Source organism: Sinocyclocheilus anshuiensis, unplaced genomic scaffold (genome assembly GCF_001515605.1).
Source record: "Sinocyclocheilus anshuiensis isolate Anshui unplaced genomic scaffold, SAMN03320099.WGS_v1.1 scaffold392, whole genome shotgun sequence".
In the NCBI taxonomy this organism is placed as follows: Eukaryota; Metazoa; Chordata; class Actinopteri; order Cypriniformes; family Cyprinidae; genus Sinocyclocheilus; species Sinocyclocheilus anshuiensis.
Window position 1 is genome coordinate 3775014 of NW_015557091.1, and position 19075 is coordinate 3794088.

Below are 19075 nucleotides of genomic sequence, written 5' to 3' on the forward strand. Positions count from 1 at the left end.
GATCCCAATTCGTCGGTCATCCGACGTGACGTCTCCGTTCCCTCCTTCAGGGAATGAGGGTTACCATACGTAACCGAGACGTTCTTTGTTCACTTATTCTTTTTACTAAGACCTGTTTCCTTCAGACCCACAACTCAGCCTGTTTCCTTCAGCCCCCAAATATAACAGTAGTAGGCTGTAAACTGCTTGAGACGTGCATAAAAAACATTAAAGCACAGTTTGTTTCATTTGTATCTTTTTATTCTATTGTACTTGTCCTTTGCTTTTTTTATTACTGACACTTTAATTATTTTCAATAATTAAAGACTTTTTGTTTGTTTGTTTGAAATTGCGCTGGTCTCTACAATGTAGATGTCATAGCAACCTTATTTACAGGAAATATATATTTGATATGTATCACTCTTTAAATAGATCACTCATATAAAGTTTTGGTCATTTGGCCCCCTCATAATTGTGTTAAATAATCGTGATTACAATATTGACCAAAATAATCGTGATTATGATTTTTGCCATAATCGAGCAGCCCTAGGTTCAGCAAAGAATGCTGTACTTTTAAGTAACTTTTATTTTATTTTTACATGTGCAGAGCACAGCTATTCACATACAGTCTTTCTGCATTGTACTTTCAAATAATCTTTCCATGCAATCTAAGTCTATTCACCATGCAACAGCAAAATGAAACACAAAAGACACACACGCACAAGCTAATAAAGAATATAACAAAAAAACAAACAATTTTATTGTTTATCAGACTCAAGCAGATGCAAACAATGAGCGAAGCAAATCAACGCTGAGACATCGGCTCTAAAATACATGAGAGCAGTGATAAGTGTTCCACACGGATGAACGAGAGACGAGCAAGCAGGCGGGCGGCACGCAGACCGGGGTGGGGTGGGGTTTGACAGGCAATTACAGATCCACGGGGGCTTTAAACCACATCACATGGGGGATTTAAACAATTACAAAAAGCTCTACAAACCTGCCACAGTGACTCCATCTGTAGATTTATGATTTTCCGCAGACTGACAGCCATTAAAGGGGGAAAAGAATAATAAGCATTTTAGCCTTATAAAGTGCAGAGGACCATGAGGTGGGCTAATGCTATTTATCACTGTCAGTCGGGGGAACGGGACAAACCTGCCGCTCTTACAGGATTAGGCCCCAGATTTCATGGTCAATTAGGACCAAATACAGGTACAAAATGGATACAATGTGCCGTGATCCAAAAGCCAATTATCAATAATGTTTAATTTCACCCAGTTTCTTTTAAGCCCTTTATAGAAAGAGGAGGAGGACGAGGGGGCAGGCTTTCATTTTCGCCCTCCCGTCCAACAAAAGAGGCGACACGCACACAGTGAATTAAGTGCTATCATCGCTCATCACGGTAAGCTGCTTTCAGAGAGAGAGACCAGCAAGACGACTGTTTGATATTGCGGGCTTAGTACTGAGAGTGAAGGGATAGATGTAAAATAAGCCAAAGGAAGCAAAAACAACAACAACAAAACAGTCAAGAGCCATTTGTTGGGGCAAAGAGATCTCTCTTTTCTAGCTGTATGAATTGTGAAATACAAGTGTCTGTCTATAGAGAAATAAAGCCTTTGCATTCATAACGAGGAAGAAAAGTCACAGCCAACGCTGGGGTGTCTGGATGGTTGCCGGGGCATTGCTATGCGGTTACTGCAGTGTTCAAAAGAGAGCACAACAAAATGTAAGGATGGAGCATTTGAGGAATTTTATTCAGAATCTGTTGCATTTGGTTCTATCACTTTAATGGTAATCAGAAGCTTTATGAGTATTTTAAGGCAGTACTTTTTTTGTAAAAAGTTTAAGGGCATGCTCCACAAAAGAGAAGATCTGGATCAAACCTGACACTGCCTTTGACAAGGATGATCAACTCTAAAGCTGATAAGGACAACATTACCTATCGCTGTCATACTCCCTGGATCAGTACAGCTAGTTTGATCTCAGGGGGCATTAGAGAGGAGGAGAAGTGGAAAAGTAGAAAAGTGTCTGGGGAAAAAATATGCACTCAAAAAGTGAGAGGAACGACAACAAAAGACAAACATTATAGACGTACAGTGTAGTCTTACTAAACTCACTCACTACCAACCTAAGCAAACTGACTAGCATAGAATATTTATTTACAGCCACAAGACCAGGATCGGTTGAATCTGCTCTGGCTGGTCTTTCATAGGATGTCGTCATGGAATAACACCCGGCTAAAAGCACAATAAGCAACTTTTTGGGGACACCACGCATAAAATGTCCCTCCTATCTGACAGATATCACTGAAATAGGTGTCCTGAGAAATCAAATATCTCTCTGTTACACCGCTAGGCACTATAAAAAACAAAAAAAAAATGTGGAGGAAGCTAGCTAGCAAGCTGAAATTGTACAGAAACAGTCTCCGAAGAGCAGGGTTGTGCACCATTTAGAACCGAATTGTGAATGTGTTTATGGAATAAAACTAATTGAAATTAAAATGACAACAAAGACATATTCTGTAATTACAACTTGGAAATTGCCCAGACAAACTTTGAATGTTGGCATGAAAAAAGCCTCATTTGAAAGCTTTCTGAAAGAAAAGAGAAAAAAAACCTTGAAATTCGAAGGTTTATAAACCTTACAGTAAGAACAACACAGTCAGACAGACAGACAGACAGACAGACAGACAGATAGATAGATAGATAGATAGATAGATACTGCCTGGATGAACGGATAGACAGACAAGACAGACAGACGGACGGATAGATGGATAGATAGACAGTTAAATAAATAGATACTGCTCTTATCAACAGTTTATTCATTTATACCACCCTCAAATTTTGACCGAGAGACACATGCAGCAGTGCAGCCTGGGAAACTGGCTTTTGAGTGACAGCAATGAGGCTTTTATTAGTTTAAATTCACGTATTCACAGATTCTGTAGCTATGCCACTCACGAACAACCGCACATTGCGCACTTATTATTGGGCCTGCTTTTAGCCATTTATCTGCAATCCACTGTTCCTTTTTCTTCTGCCAACTTTCAATTGGATAAAATAGGAACAGCTCATGGAGAGACTTTGACATTTATGAATTATAGCCTCAGGCACATCGTTATGATGTAATATTTCTCTCAAAGGCAGTGATTTTATGGAGGGGAAAGTAGCTGAGGAGAGGTGGCGGCTGCAAGTAGAATGGTTTACTTCAGACTGACACTTCTGTGAGGGGAAGAGAGAGAAAGTCTGGATGTTATAGAGAGACAGACAGACAGAGAGAGAGAGAGAGAGAGAGAGGCATGCAAGGGAGGGAAAGAAAGCATGAAAAAAAATTTTTTGAAGTAGTATCCTTAGGCGAGGAACAGTGTTAAGTGTTCCCTTAGATTTCAAAGTGGGAATGAATGGTTGATTCTCTTTGAAAACGGAGTTGCCATGGCAACTGAGCCTTTATTTCATATTTGCTGGCACAGGTAGCTAAACAGCAGACGCGAGGAAGATGAGGCATTCAGACCACAGAGGAGTTCGCAGACCACTAAAACCCACGGCGCCAGACGTGGTCCAAAGACAAACGGTCTTTCACCGCTTCACCCCAATCATCCATATCTCCCGCTCATCCTTTTCTCGTTTCATCTCTGACAACAGATCAATGCTTTCACTTTCATCCAGTATAGGTAAAAGAGCAAGACCTTCAAATCAGTCCTGTGCTCGTTTTGTTGGGGATTTTTTTCAAGCTTAAAGCGCGGAGTGAAGTGTGGTGTGACACAGCAGCCGTACCCTGAAGCGATGTTCTCACCGTACTTTACATCATCGGCTTGCCTTATGAATACACAATATGCAAAATGTACCTGGGCTCCAGTGACGGGGGATGTCAGGCGAATACATAATGACAGTGATATGGAGGGGGGTGGGGAGGCAGGAAATACCAGATGTCCATCTTTGCCGTTAGTAAAAGAGGTTTTGGGTGGGTTTGACAGGCCGGTTTAATGAGGTGAGAGAGAGGATAGGGTGACGCGTCGATGTAATCGATAGCAGAATTAACACATTGACATGCGGACTGTTTACTTTCAGCCATTTTCTTTGCACAATTAAGCGCCTGAGATCTGCAAGTCAACTATGATTAATCCCGGGGTCACTCCACTGTCTCCCTCTATTTCCACTTGAAGTATCAAGGCCTGTGTTTATAACTCCAAAGTGGTGTGTAGACATATGTGAGTGCTTCACTTCTGCAGAAAATGTTTGTGTGTGTGCGTATAGTCAGGGTTATGCACAATTAAGAACCAAAGAAATGGCTCCCTTCCAATTTATGAGTGTGAATTTGAATTCAAATTGTGCTACCACAATTCAAATCGAGTTCAAATTCGGAAACTGATTTGGAATTGAATAGGCATTCTCAATTTAATTCTGAATGGAGGAGTTGGAGTTGAAGCTGTCTGATAGCATTTTGGGGTTTATGGTGCTTGGGCTTTATGCTGTTTTGGAGTTTATGCCAATTGAAGCCTCAACTCCAAGAACTCCATCTGCAGATCGAGGTTGATGTTGTTTGAAGCTGATCTTGGGGTTGATGCCTTTTTGGAGGTGAGGCCTTTTGAAGTCAATGCTGTTTTGGGGTTGAAGCCAGTTTAAGTTGATGCCTTTTTGGGGTTCAGACCTTCTGCAGTTGATAGCATTTTGGAATTGATGACGTTTTTAGGTTGATATCAGTTGAGGCTGTTTACAGTTGATACCGAGATTGACTCCTTTTTGGAGTTGAAGCTGTTGATTGTAGATTGTGTTTCAGGGTTAATCATGTTTCATGGTTGTTGGCGATTGCAGTCGATGGCTTTTTTGGGGGTTGAGGCCATCTGCAGTTAAAAACATTTTGGGGCTGATGTGGTTTAGTTTCACTGCAACATCCTGGGATCTGGACAGCTCCATTCTCACAGATGGACCGGCCTGATGATGTCTGGTCTGGGAAGTTCTCTCATTTTCTCTCTTCCAGCCTTCCTTCCCCCTCTCCTCCCATCTCATCCAACCATCAGTGGCTCACTCCTTGGCATCCTCTGTCTCATCCCTCTCAGCTTCTTGGCAACATCAGATTAGCTGCTTCCGAAGAGCATTTCCCGTAAATGTTGCCTACTTTAGATCCAGGATTAGCTGCCAATGATTCAATAAAGGGCTTTTTTTTTTGGATAACAGTAAATGTTGGTTTTGCAGTTTGGTACAGGACAGTATGTGATGGCTTGGGTACACATGCAGTGTTATCAAAAGAGCCAAATTATCCCTAAGGGAAGAGGTTATTATTTCACAACTGTGTGTGTTCACAAATTAGCATAACAAAGACTCACCTCTGCCATTTTGGCAAGCTCGGTCCAATCAGCTTTGTTGTAGCTGCACATTATGCTGGATATGACAATCTATGGGGGAGAGAAGAATAAGAGAGAGATTTCAGCATGGACAGAATTCAACAACAGGTTTTCTTTGTCTCACCTTGTGGCCTTTAACAGAGGCCCGTTTCATTGTGTACAAAAAAATTCCCCATCAAGGTCCCATTTCAGCACATTATAAAATGGATCTGAAGGCCATTATCTTGTCTTTAAAAAGCAGCTGCCGCCTTCTTCTCAACCCTCAAAGTCACAAAATCAATATTTATAATTCACAAGACCAGGACAAATCCACTGTTGCGCTGCCTTTATTAAAACAGTATCAAGCCCCAGAGCAGGGTGTTAGATAAGAGCATTTGCTGGATTAGCCTGCACCGTTTGTTGTTGTTTTTTCCCTTTGGACATACAATAAGCCAGTCATAAAACAGGTTACGGAAGGTCTGCTTCTCAAAAACAACTCTTGGTTTTCAGTAATCACGGACATAAAAAGCTTTTGAAACTGTACAGAGCGTACCATAGCACCAATTGTCCAGAGATGGACTTTCTGCCCACACTTGCTAGTGGAAAGAGTAGCGACCAGGTCAAAATTTCAGCACACTGTGTCCCTCATCGTGATATTTCTCCAGGAAAAATCTAACCGTGTTAACCACATATGTGGCCGCACTCCATTATGTGCCTAATAGCTGCAGAGATGTGGAGAAAAACCCTGCAATGAAGGCCAGCCTACCTTGTGTTCCTTGGTCCAACAACGCGATTACATCTAAACTCGTCTCATCAGATGTCCATGACTTACACTCGCTGCTGATGAGGTGGAGGTGGGCGGCACGGGGGACGGTGAAGATTGGTGCTAACAACAGGATAACAGGAGTCCAGGGAGACTCGGAGAAAACTGATTTCATGGGAGGATATTAAACTTGGAGGCTGTGTTGTCCCCCCGAGACAAATTTCCGCTAGATATAAATCTCTTGGGCATTACACTTTCCCAAAAGCAGCAGGCAGTTAGACGCTAAGCTTAGCCCACCTACACGAGAGCAGAAAATATTGCCAAGTTTTAGGGGGCAAATAAAGTTAAGCACTCTGACATTTACCGCCGAGATTTACAGTACAACACTGACATATAAGTGATATTTGATACACCCTGAAATAGCGTTTGGTAATATTACCATAAACCTCAGGCCATCGGAGAGCAACAGCGGGGTTCCTAAAGTAGACGAAGAGATCAATGCCGCAGGCTTCATTTCGGGTATTATACGCAACGCGAGTATTCTGTTTTGATTTGGTCTTGACCTTTGCTCGCTTTAACGTCACGTTATTGCAGAACAGCCCTTGAGAAGCTGAAGAGGGATCTAGTTTTAAGTTTATTAACACCAATCCAGCCTGAGCTCCCCTGCTGGAGCGTCACATTAACCGGTGCCGAGGCTGCGGGGTTTGAGGAAGATCGGGGATTACCTGGTTATAAGCTCAATAACCTCCCTCCGGGTGAGGGCCTCCGAACCCACCTTACACTCTAACAATGTGTCTCCATGGAGATTAGTTACCTGGAGGCCATAAGAGAACACGTGGAGCTATGATTCCTGCCGATTCTCTAACGCAGTGCTGTGACCATTTCCTAATAATGGGAAAAAATGGAAGCGCTGATAACGGCAAACCACAATTTGTCCAGTTCAGAGTCACAACAGCCAGAGCAGCATCCTGCTGAGGTTTCTGTTACAGGAACGGTAAAGAGAACATTTTAGCGCAGTGGGTGTACATGTGAGGGATTGTTAGCTATGAATGCAACAAAGCAACCTAAAAATTCGCCAGCCAGACTTCTACCTCTCACACTGACAAATTTAACTGACAAATAATCACGCTAACAATACACTCAGAGTTTTCTAAAGCATTCGTTGATGTGACAATAGGTACTAAAATGAACATAAAAAACACACACAAAAACATGCGTTCCATCTTTTGTTCGATGGAAGCTTAAAAGACAAATTTGAACTCAAAATTGTAGGTTTTTTTTATTTTTTATTTTAGGCATTCTACAGAAAATTCTGGTGTCCATGAAAAACATGAACAAATTGCATGAAGTACGATTTTCACCAGCCTGATCCATGTATGTGGTATGTGTACGTGGTCTGAAATTCAATCACATTTTTAAGTCAGTTGTGTGCCAGTTTTTTTCTTTTTTCTTTTTTATTCTGATAATAACGTTCATATTTGGAAATTGACCTCATGAATAAATATAATCAATAGCAAACCATCTATTATCTATCTACAGTCTCTGATATGGAAAATGTTGTTGCAGTTTGTCAAATTTTTTTTTACAAAAACATATAAGAAAATATATAAGAAAAAATTATATATATATATATATATTTTTTTTTTTTTAGAAAATAAAGACTGAATATCTTCACGTGTATATACAGTTAAATATGCTTAAGATTCAATTAGCATAAGTAGATATAAAAAATTGTGCAGTCTTTCTTTTCTAGGAAAACATAGCAAAAACCTACACTCATGGCATACAAATATTACTGTTTTAACAAGAAATACACTCGTCAAGCAATTTCTTAGGGTGTCTACGGCAGCAAAGCATATCTCAGCTCAGTCGGGGCCCTTAAAAGGAGCTTCTCTCTTTTTCTCTCTCTACACTCTCTTCACCTTGTTTCAGAAAGAAGCGATACATCTCTGCTGCTTTCATCCTCAGTACAAACGCCGCCCCAGTGAATGCTGGGCATCACTTCCATTAGTGCTGCCCATGATTGCCGTCAGAATGTCCTGCAGAAATCAATTAATCCTTTGATATTTCTTGAGCACAAAAAGAAACCCAGATACAAGAATCTTAGAAGTGAACAAATGAGTTGTCATTTGGTAATTTCAGCAAGCATATGCCGCTCATGCTGTACCGATACGACGGCTGAATAAAAAAAAATGTACTTATGGATGGAGCTAGCTCACATCATAAATATTTGGATTTCATTAACAAACATGAGGATCACATTACTATGAATAATAAATGGAACAATGAGAAATGAATATTGAAATCATATTCAAATTTTATGACTTGAGAGCCAAACCACTGAGGAAAAATTGAAAATAGCTAAATTAGAAATAACAATTTTCTCTTCTCAACATGTTCATGTCATGAGCATATCTATGTTCAGTAATGCAGAAATAAAACAGCAGCTGCTCTGGTTAAATACTCTAAATTAAGCTGAATATTCTTATTCTATACTTGTCCAACTAGCAACAGATCCATAAAAATCACATCTCTAACTAGCTGGGACTGTCAACACTGTGACACATCATGACATTTTGACGGACTTGTGCATTCTATTTTTGACGTGTCATGCTAGGTAGCCCCGCTGTGAATCTCACTGGTCCATTTTCTCAATACAATGTTCCTTTTCGTGTTCGTTCAAGTCATGTGATCTGTGCTTGTGTCCAACTTACATTGTCAGGAAAGTCGGCTTTGAGTTCCGTCACACTCTGGCACCAGTAGGCAGCCGTCTTCTCACTGATCAGCTCAATGTTCAGGAAGGAGCCCTGCCCGGGACCAAACAGCGGTCCGGAAGTGGTTCCACGCACAATACGCGGAGACACATTGGTGACCAAATCCTGCATGAAGGAAAAAAAGAGAGAAAATGTTTGGACTTAAGCAGTTAGCATTTAGATCAAAAAGGTCATAGGTACATGACCTCGAGCCACCTCCATTAGCAACTAATAATTAGCGCACTAGGGGAAAAGACCTACACCATGGAGCCAGACCTACAAATTCGACTATCCCAACAGACTCCACTGCTATAAAATATGCTCCACGGCTATAATTTCTGTGTAGAACAACATAAAGAAGACAATTACGACCATATTCTACAGAAATTCATGACACAAATTCAATAGCGTTATTTCTCCTTCCCTCTCCCAGAGGGCTTTGAAGTGGAGCTAAATTCATATTTAATCATACATGTTTGAAATTGTGCCGTGCAGTAGGGAAAATGAAGTCTACTTGAACCACAAAAAAAGGGTTTTTACATTACAAAATAAAGTCAATCATCCATCAGTTCGCACTAATATCTTCCCTTTCTCACACTTTCCCAAACTACATTTTTTACATGTAGCAGAGGCTTGTCTTTTCTCAAAAGTGCCAGCATGCCCACGAGCCTTGATAGATGTTCTCTGTACTACATTAAGCTGTGGTTGAAAATTCATCTTTTGGCAGTAGAGTCCCAAAGGATTCCGTGCCAAACTGCTATACTATTCATCACTGATTGGATGTACTATTCATCACTGACTGCAGTACAGGTCATCGTGGCCGGACAGTAATCAGTTCACGCGGTAAATTAGAAGCCAAGCTAATGAAAATGGCAGAGTCGGGAGGATCGTGGCATCCAGTGAACCGCTATTGGCTAATGGCTTTGGCTCTTGATATGAGGTTCCACCAAGCCAATGAACTGATGCTCTCACCAATGTAGATGCATCTTCTGGGGTCGGGCCAAGAAATTTGTTGTGTCATATTTCAAACATATGTGCAAATGACAAACTGAGTTTATATTTACATGTTTTTGCAGCGATGACAAAGAACCATTTTTGGTTCCCCAAAGAACCTTTCAGTGAGCAGTTTTTGTAAAGAACATAAAAAAAAAATCTAAAGAACCTTTTTCCACTATAGAGAACCTTTTATTCAGTGAAAATATTCTTTCCTAAAAATAAAGGTTCTTTATTGGCAATGCCAATTTGGCATTGATGGTTCCATGAAGAACATTTAACATCCATACAACCTTTCCATTCCACAAAAGGTTCTTTGGATTATTAAAATGTTGTAGAAAATGTTTTTTTTAATAACTGTTCACTGGAAGGTTCTTTGAGGAACCTAAAATGGTTCTTCTATTGAATCACAGTGAAAACACCTTTTTAGAACCTTTACTTTTAAAAGTGTTCCATGTTAAAGGTTCTTCATGAGACTATATATGCCAATAAAGAAGCTTTATTTTGAAGAGTGTATGGTTTTCTGAGAGTTAATGATATTCTGGTCTCTGGATACGTCTCAGGACCCTGCATGATTTGAGGTATCATTCATGTCTGTAGCACAAACGGTGTGGGACCAGATATGCACTGACGTTTAATATTGAAGGTTAGGGGTTTGTTCTAATCCTTAGCAAGCATCATTATTTAAAGACAAAGAGGGACTCGTTTTAATCCAATGTGTCAAAGACCGCGGCGCTAAGAGGCTAAAGGGTTAAGAAATTACATTTTGCGTTTCGTCTTCTCTTGCTGTGAAAACTGAACCGATAAACTTAACAGAACAAACAAAAGGGAGTGACAGCTTAATCCTTTGAACTCTGATAAACCACCCATCATAATTTAACAGTGTGAGAGGACGATTTGCATATCCTAATTAGAACCTACGCCGTTACAGAACAATTACAACTATGGCACGCAAATTTCATTTTACAACATTTGAGCACTTTTCAAGCCACGGAGACAAGAAACTTTCATTGAAAATATGATATAATTAGCATAAATTTGATTTAGAAGTGAGGCTCCAAATGTGTGGTTTGTTTTTGTATTATTCATTACGGACTTCTAATTCATTTTAATTCATTTTTACAAAAGTTTATATATTTCTTGCTTGCAAGTAATTAAATCATTATTGTTATTGCCCATACTTATGCTTAGGGATTGTAACACATTTCCAACTTTAAACATGTAGCTTGTGATGTGGACACGAATGACACCTCACATCTTGTTAAGAGGTGTGAACAGACTTCCAATTTTCACCTGGTGGACAACAAAACAGGAAAAAACAAAACAAAATACCAAAGTCATATTGCAATAGAGATATGAGCCTTATCTAGAGATAAGAATATATAGAGGCTATGGCAAGCAACGCTCTAGTTCACTAGTAACCATCTAGAAATGCACTAAAAACACTTGTAAGCCCTTAGCAACCAGATATCAATGCCCTGGTAACTACACACAACACTCTAGCTTCATGACAGTGAGTTTATCTAAAAATAAAATAAAATAATAAAATTAATTAAAATAAAATGTAATAATAATAATTTACTTTGATCACTTTACTAATCTAGGTGGGTTAACAAAATAAATACATAAATAAATAAAGCAAGCATACAAACATGAACTAAAACAAAATATTTATTTACTTTTACAAAAATACACAATAAATAAACATTTAATCAGTTTCATTATATACATCATATACATTTTCATAATAATACAATTATTATTATTATAATAATTATTATTATTTATTTATTTTTATTTTAGGTTTAGAGTACACATACAGACAACTTCAAAGCTAACAAGCATACATGGACTAAAAGCCACAACACTTAAATCTCTGATTTCAGTGCATCATTAGCTATGTTTCCATCCACCTATTTTTATGCACATTTTGGATTATCACATAAAAAAACGCTAGATGGAAATGCCAAGATGCGCATAAATTCTAAAAATGCGCATAAAAAAAAACTTTTTATCCGATAAGAAAAAATGCGCATAAACTATGATGGAAACACATTTACCGAATAAATTCCTCCATGCGCATTGAAAAAGTCATGTGACTTTGCGCCATGAGACGGGATAACTTGACTAGCAGTGGACCGATCTCATTCACAGCATCTATATGTTGTTTTGGTCGTTCTGAAATGCCTGAGCAAAGCCAGCGGACCGATCTCGTTCACAGCATCTATATGTGACCCTGGACCACAAAACCAGTCTTAAGTGACAATTTTCAAATTGTCTCAATTCGAAATTGAGATTTATACATCATCTGAAAGCTGAATAAATAAGTTTTCCATTGGTGTATGGTTTATTAGGATCGGACCATATTTGGCTGAGATACAACTATTTTAAAATCTGGAATCTGAGGGTGCAAAAAATCAAAATACTGAGAAATTCGCCTTTAAAGTTGTCCAAATGAAGTTCTTAGCAATGCATATTACAAATCAAAAATTAAGTTTTGATATATTTACGGTAGGAAATTTACAAAATATCTTCATGGAACATGATCTTTACTTAATATCCTAATGATTTTTGGCATAAAAGAAAAATCGACATACAATGTTTTTTTTGGCTATTGCTAAAAATATACCTGTGCGACTTAAGACTCGGTTTTGTGGTCCAGGGTCACCTATGTTGTTTTATGTATGTATGTATGTTATGTATGTCGTTCTGAAATGCCTGAGGAAAGTCTGTCATCAAAGTATTTCTGTATAATTACTGTCTTACATGACTGCGTTGCCAAACAGCAGGCATCCACCTCCAAAAGCAATGATCGCATTTACTGTGTTACGTCTGCTCTCTCTGAAGCGCAAGTAATTTATTACATATGAAAATGATTATATTCAGTGGCTTCTCCTAGTTTTCTTAGAGATATTTAGTGCCAGTTTATCAGGAAGTGACGATTTTGTTCTCTTTGACTCGTTGGATGGAAACGGTGCTGTATTCACAAATGTTTTATGTGATATTCCAGTTTTGCGCATGCGTTAAATTCGCATCTTTGGATGGAAACATAGCTACTGATAAGATGAGGTTCTGTTCGGAACACAGATCGACAGTTCCAATCTGTTAGCAGATGTTTGCTTCAGATACATTCAAACATTCAGGTGTCTGGTTCTGCGATTCAGTGTTTTGAGTTCTGGCTGATGAGTGACATTTTCATACATGGCTTGTGGTTAAAGATGAAGACGTTACCTCTTCTTTAATGAAAGTGTTGAGGCCCTCCAGTGAAGACTCTGTTGGGAATTCAGACAACCATCCCATGAGCTCCAGGCCAATCTGTAAGTCTATATTTAATGAAGCCGTGACGAACATTTGGCTGCTGGCGCTTTGGATTATCAGGCGAGGGTGGAACAAGACATTTAATATTAAGCAACTAGAAACCATGAAAATTACCAAAGACAGAGGTCTGGCATGCTGAAACAGGTGCCGCACACAGCGACGGGAGATAAGACATGCACGCATACACGCTCCCTTTCCCATTCTCTCCTTCCCAGCATGCATCTCCATGCAAACTGGATTCCCAAAGATGAGCGCCGATGGACATAAGATGTAAAATCATTCCCCTACACAGACCAGAGTGTTAATATGCATGACTGCCACCAGCCAGCAGAAAATGGGATAAAACCTGCCTGGGATGGACATATCATATGGGTTTCTGTTTCAACCTACACTGGGGTCCAAATGTCTGAGAACACATTATAAATCTGAGATTTCTTCTCTTTTTTTCCAATTTTATTTCTTGAATTAGAATTCTACTAATTAGGCTTTTGCAAGCAATTACAATGAATGAATGGAGACTGGCTTTCAAGCTCCAAAAAGGACTGAAAATCATCATAAGTGTCATAAATATGGACCACTTTCATTCATGAATCATTCAGATCGGTTTTGTAAACTGGATCAATTGATTTATTCAAAAGATCAGATTTGAATCAGTCCGATTAGTATACAGTATCATTCACACCTGTTTTGTAAACTGGATCAACTGAAAAGATCTGAATGAAAAGAACCAAAGTTAGTAAACAAATTTTTCAGACTGGGTTTGTGAACTGGATCAATTATTCAAAATATCCGACTCAAAAGAAACAAATCAGCTTGATTAGCAAACATATCAACTGTTTTATTAACTGGATCAACTGATTCTTTGAAAATTCCTCCCTCAAAAGATACAAATCAGTCCAATTATTAAACAAATCATTCAGAGTGGTTTTGTTAACTGGATCAAATGATTCATTCAAAGAATCTGATCTGAAAGAAACAAAACAGTCCATTTAGTGAACAAATAATTCAGACTGTTTTTGAAAACTGGATCAACCGATTAACTGAAAAGATCTCACTCCAAAAAAAATCGGAATCAGTTTGATTAGTACACATCTAATTCAGACCGGTTTTGTGAATTTGATCAACTGAATCATTGAAAAAATCTGACTCGAAAGGAACAAATCGGTCCAATTATTAAATGAATCATTCAGACTGGTTTGTGAACTGGACAAACTGATTCACTGAAAAGCTCTAGATTGATCTTTTTATCATGCTTTTATAGTGCTTTCGATTATTTCCATTGTATTAAAAGGAGTGGCTAGGAAAAAATGTACAAACATCCACCTTTTTTGTTCTACTGAAGCAAGTCATGCAGGTTTGTATGTTAATCATGCAAGCATTTTCACTGGTGCTCTCAGACTTTTGGACCCCACTGTACGTGGCTGGACACCCTCTGGCTGTATACTGGTTTTTATAAGGACTCTGTCTACTTGGGGTCCCATATTGACCATTCGCAGACTGTGACCTGTGAGGAAATGCAGGAAGGACCATTTTTCTTTTTTTTCCCTACAGAGGCTCTGTGTCGCTCACCATTTCATGTGTGTTTTTGAGCTAACAATGTTTTATCACAGCACAACAGGCCCCTAATCCTCCTGTACAACAAACACGCTTTCAGAAGCGGACACATGCAAGAACTACTAATCAAAATGCAGACTACGCCTCCGCCGCGCTCACACACTCGTGCTAACATCACAACCCGCGTCCACATGCTTTCACATACTAATGAGAATATACTGTACTCTGACCTCACACTGCCACATGAACAGACTGCGTACAAGCAATGGAGTCTGGAAGTATGATCATACCATCATAATTCACTACTGCACTGACGTTCACTGCGATCATCTGCATATTTTAGCATGTTTTTACAAACCACCTTTGAAACGCAGCAACGGAATATCTGTTTCTCTTTACACGTTTCATTATCCCGAGGAAGATGCGCGCTGCTGTTTCCCATCTATCTCTTGCTCTCCCCCTCTCTAGACACGCAGGGGAGATCAAGTGCGGAATATACTGCTCAATGGCCGATAATCCCGCACATTAAACCACAGGCTTGAACTAATACCATATCAAATGCCTTGCTATTCAGATCCAGCATCCCGCAGTAATTGTCTTATTTCAGAAGATCAAAACTGCAGGGAAAATGCACGCAGTTTCTTACCGTCAGTTTGGATTGTAAGAACGAGCAGACAAGACATATAATGGTGCAATCAGGAAAAAAAAAAGTTCAATCAGAGAGAGCGAGGTCAAAGCTTTTCTGTAGTTGCTGCTTCTGTTTAATACATAAATATAAGACATAATGAAAAATTCATACTGGGAAAAAAAGGGGGGGAAATGTACAAGACCACTCAGAAAATGCTTCTATTTTGCTTTTTTTCCCTTTCTTTTAAATTTTAGAATTTTTTTCAATTATAAAATATTTCATTACAATTTCTTCTTTTGTTTAAAAAAAATTGTTTATTTGAACTCTGATTAGGGAATAGGACAGAATTACAAGAAATATTTCTTTGTTTTGTATTTTTAGAATTTGAAAAAAAGAAAAAAAATCTAAAAACTTTATTTCCAGGTTTGCATTAAGACTTTGAAAGCCAGATTTTCATTGTGGTCTCACTGTATTGTCTCAATAATAGGAGCTAGATCATTAAGCATATGTATTTAACATAAAACACCTGCACTAGCTGTGTCAGCCTTCCTTTGACACAAAACACAAAGCCTTACTCTAATGCAAATTACACCATCAGTCTTGCTTGTTAAATGCATTATAGACTCATTTGGGTGAAACGCTCAGCATTCTGCATGAATCGTACCTGCTTTCCAGACAGCCTGCATCACCAGAATTGATCTGCGAGATTAGTCTCCTCTCACTGCATTTGTATAACTATAGTATGCAAGAACCACACTCACACAAACATAAAGAATAACAATGAACATCACACTGCAAAATGACTACAGGATGTGCATATTATATTACTTGTTATGATGTACAGATGTGTTAGAAACATGATGGATAATTGCTATTCAGTACAACAAATTTAAAAAAAAAAAGATTCTATGGGGAAGTTAAGAGATTCACATAAACCCTCCCTTCACTTCCCAAAGAAAATATCTTTTAAAAATGACTCCAAAACAGAAAAGGAGCATGCTTTTGTGGATGACATTTGCTCTGGTCCTGTATTTCATTTCTGTGGGACCCTTAGAGTCACTGCAGGATGGAAAGCAGACAAATAAAATAATACAATCTTGAAGAGCCATAATTACACTGAGTGGCCCCAAGTCGGGGCATTAATCATTATAAACAGCCATGACAGAAAAATCAAACCACGGCTGGTTCACTTCTCCTGTGAACCCAGGCCAAACGACACAGAACACTAGAGAAAAAAATGTTTTTATAAAAAGAGAAAAACATTGTAAGAGAAACAGAGAGAGTAAAGCTGCAGTTCTGGTGTACCAACATATTCATGAGGGATAGTTCACCCACAAATGAACATTCATATATAATTTACTCAGCCTCATGTTGTTCCAAACCTGTATGAGTTTCTTATTTGGAACACAAAAGACGATATTTTGAAAGCCAATGGGGTCCATACAACATTGAAATAACACAGACATTTTTTTTTTTTCAAAATATCTGTGTTCGTTCTGTTCCACAGAAGAAAGAATGTTATGCAGGTTTGGAAAACGTGTTGTTCCTGTAAATGTGAGGAACATGGGACATCAGACCCTCTTAAAGGGAGAGTTCACCCTAAAATAAAACATTTAGGATATTTTCTTTCCATGGAAAAACACACACATACACACACATGGGCTGAAATTTATAAAACTGAAATTTAAGTCATTTTTTGTCATCTTTAAGAAATTTAAATCATCTTGCCTTCTATGTCAAATAACAAATCCTGTTTTTGTTTTTTAAAGATATTAATTTTATTCAGCAAGGACACGTAAAATTTATCAAAAGTGACAGTAAAGACATTTATAATGTTCCAAGATTTACATTTCAAATGATTGCTGTTCCTTTTGAAAATGTATCATGGCTTTCACAAAATATTAAACTGCAAAACTGTTTTCAAAATTGATAATAATCAATGTTTCTTGAGCACCAAATCAGCATATTCAAATGATTTCTGAAGGATCATGTGACACCGAAAACGGGGGTAATGATGCTGAAGATTCAGCTTTGGATCACAAAAATTAATTATATTAAAGTTAATTATATAAAATAGTTTTAAATTGTAATAATATTTCACAATATTACTGGTTTTACTGTATTTTTATCAAATAAATGCAGCCTTGGTGAGCATAAGAGACTTCTTTCAAAATCATTAAGAATGGTACTGTAAATTTCATTAGAAATATCATTAGACATTACAAAACTTAAAAAGAATAGCATACAAGTAATTTTATGGAACAAGTTTATGGAACTATTTTATGGTCTTTATTGAGGCATAACAGCTCAAGTCCCCATCCACTTTCATTGTATGAAAGAGCAGCCTGAACATTCTTCAAACAAACTACTTCTGTGTTCTATGGAAACAACAAGTGACATGATGGCGAGTACGTTTCATTTTTACACAAACTATCCCTTTAAACATCAACTAATCGTCCTGTCATTGAAAGGAAGTATAGAAATTTAGATTCTAAACACAAAGATGTCAACTCAAAGGAATGCGTTCAGCTACCTCAACCCTATTTGAAAGTGCATACATGCATGTTTGGTGAGCTCTTCCGTATGTGTTGAATGTACACGCATTGATGTCTGCTGAGATTTCGGACAATGATCTCCACGGCTGCTGTAATCCTCTCTCCATGGCTGTCACTTAAAATCAAAGCAACCTTGAATCCATGACAACGTCCCAGAGGCACATCTGCACTCGCAGAACCTTGATAAACCATGTGACAACTTTCTTTCCTTCAGTGAAAGGACTCAGAGGCACAATACCACACAACTGCCTTTCATTCCACTAACTCGTGTGAATAGAATTCAGCTCCAGAAAAAAAAAAAGCTCTTTAAGTTTCAAGGCCTCATGCTGCTTAAAATAAGACAGAGGAACAATTCTGGAATAGAGGCAAGCATGACATTCACTGAATCATGGAAAATGAATGTTGGTTTTGTAAAAAATTTATCTGAATCTCATGCAGTCGATAAACCCACTGAATTCATATCGCATGCTTTTGGACAAAATATCTTTCAAAGGAAAAAAAAAAGACAAATAAATCCAAAGCCCAACTACACACACACACACACACACACACACACATATATATATAAACTAAAATGGCAAACTAAAAGCTACTATTGAAGAAATGTTGCGTAGGCCGCTGCTGAACATGATTGCAATCCGGAGAAGTGTGTGAGATCAGTTCCCCTGAAAGAGACTTAATAAATTAAAGTCAGAACGGAGGATATTAACCCAGTTTGATAAATGAACAGGGATATTGTCTGTCAGCTTGGTCATTAGTTCTTTTCACCAATTACTTTTCTAGGTGCAAAGGGAAGTCACAAGCACTGGCCCGTGGCTTCCCTCTTTGAACGTCAAATCAACGCAGGCCTACAAACAAGTCTGAAATTAGACCACACAATATATTTGTCACCCTCAGCTATAGGGATAAACATTCACTTGGACATAATTGTTATTGGATTGAGGGTCTTGGCAATGGCTTTGATTCGTTATCTTAAATGTCTATAGTACTAGGATTATAACCTATGGGAAAGGTTTCCAACCTTTTCTGCCAACAGAACTCATATGAATGGCATCATCTACTTGAAGTAGCCTACCCTTGAGATTTTAAGAAATTGTAACTGTTTATTTTCATTTTATTTTAATTTATATATATAAAAAAATATATATATATTTTTTTTTTACTTTTTTTAATTTATATATAATATAATATAATATAATATAATAATAC

General features: G+C 38.2%; 1 protein-coding gene across 1 annotated transcript in view; it reads right to left on the reverse strand.

Moving 5' to 3' along the window:
- Positions 1 to 19075, reverse strand: part of LOC107677268 (dihydropyrimidine dehydrogenase [NADP(+)]-like) — a 186546-nt gene that overhangs the window by 63313 nt on the left and 104158 nt on the right. Inside the window, exons 14-15 of the mRNA XM_016472113.1 lie at positions 8780 to 8944; positions 5306 to 5374 (exon numbers count right to left, since the gene is read on the reverse strand). Coding sequence (XP_016327599.1) covers positions 5306 to 5374; positions 8780 to 8944 — 234 coding nt within the window. The remainder of the gene's footprint in view (positions 1 to 5305; positions 5375 to 8779; positions 8945 to 19075) is intronic.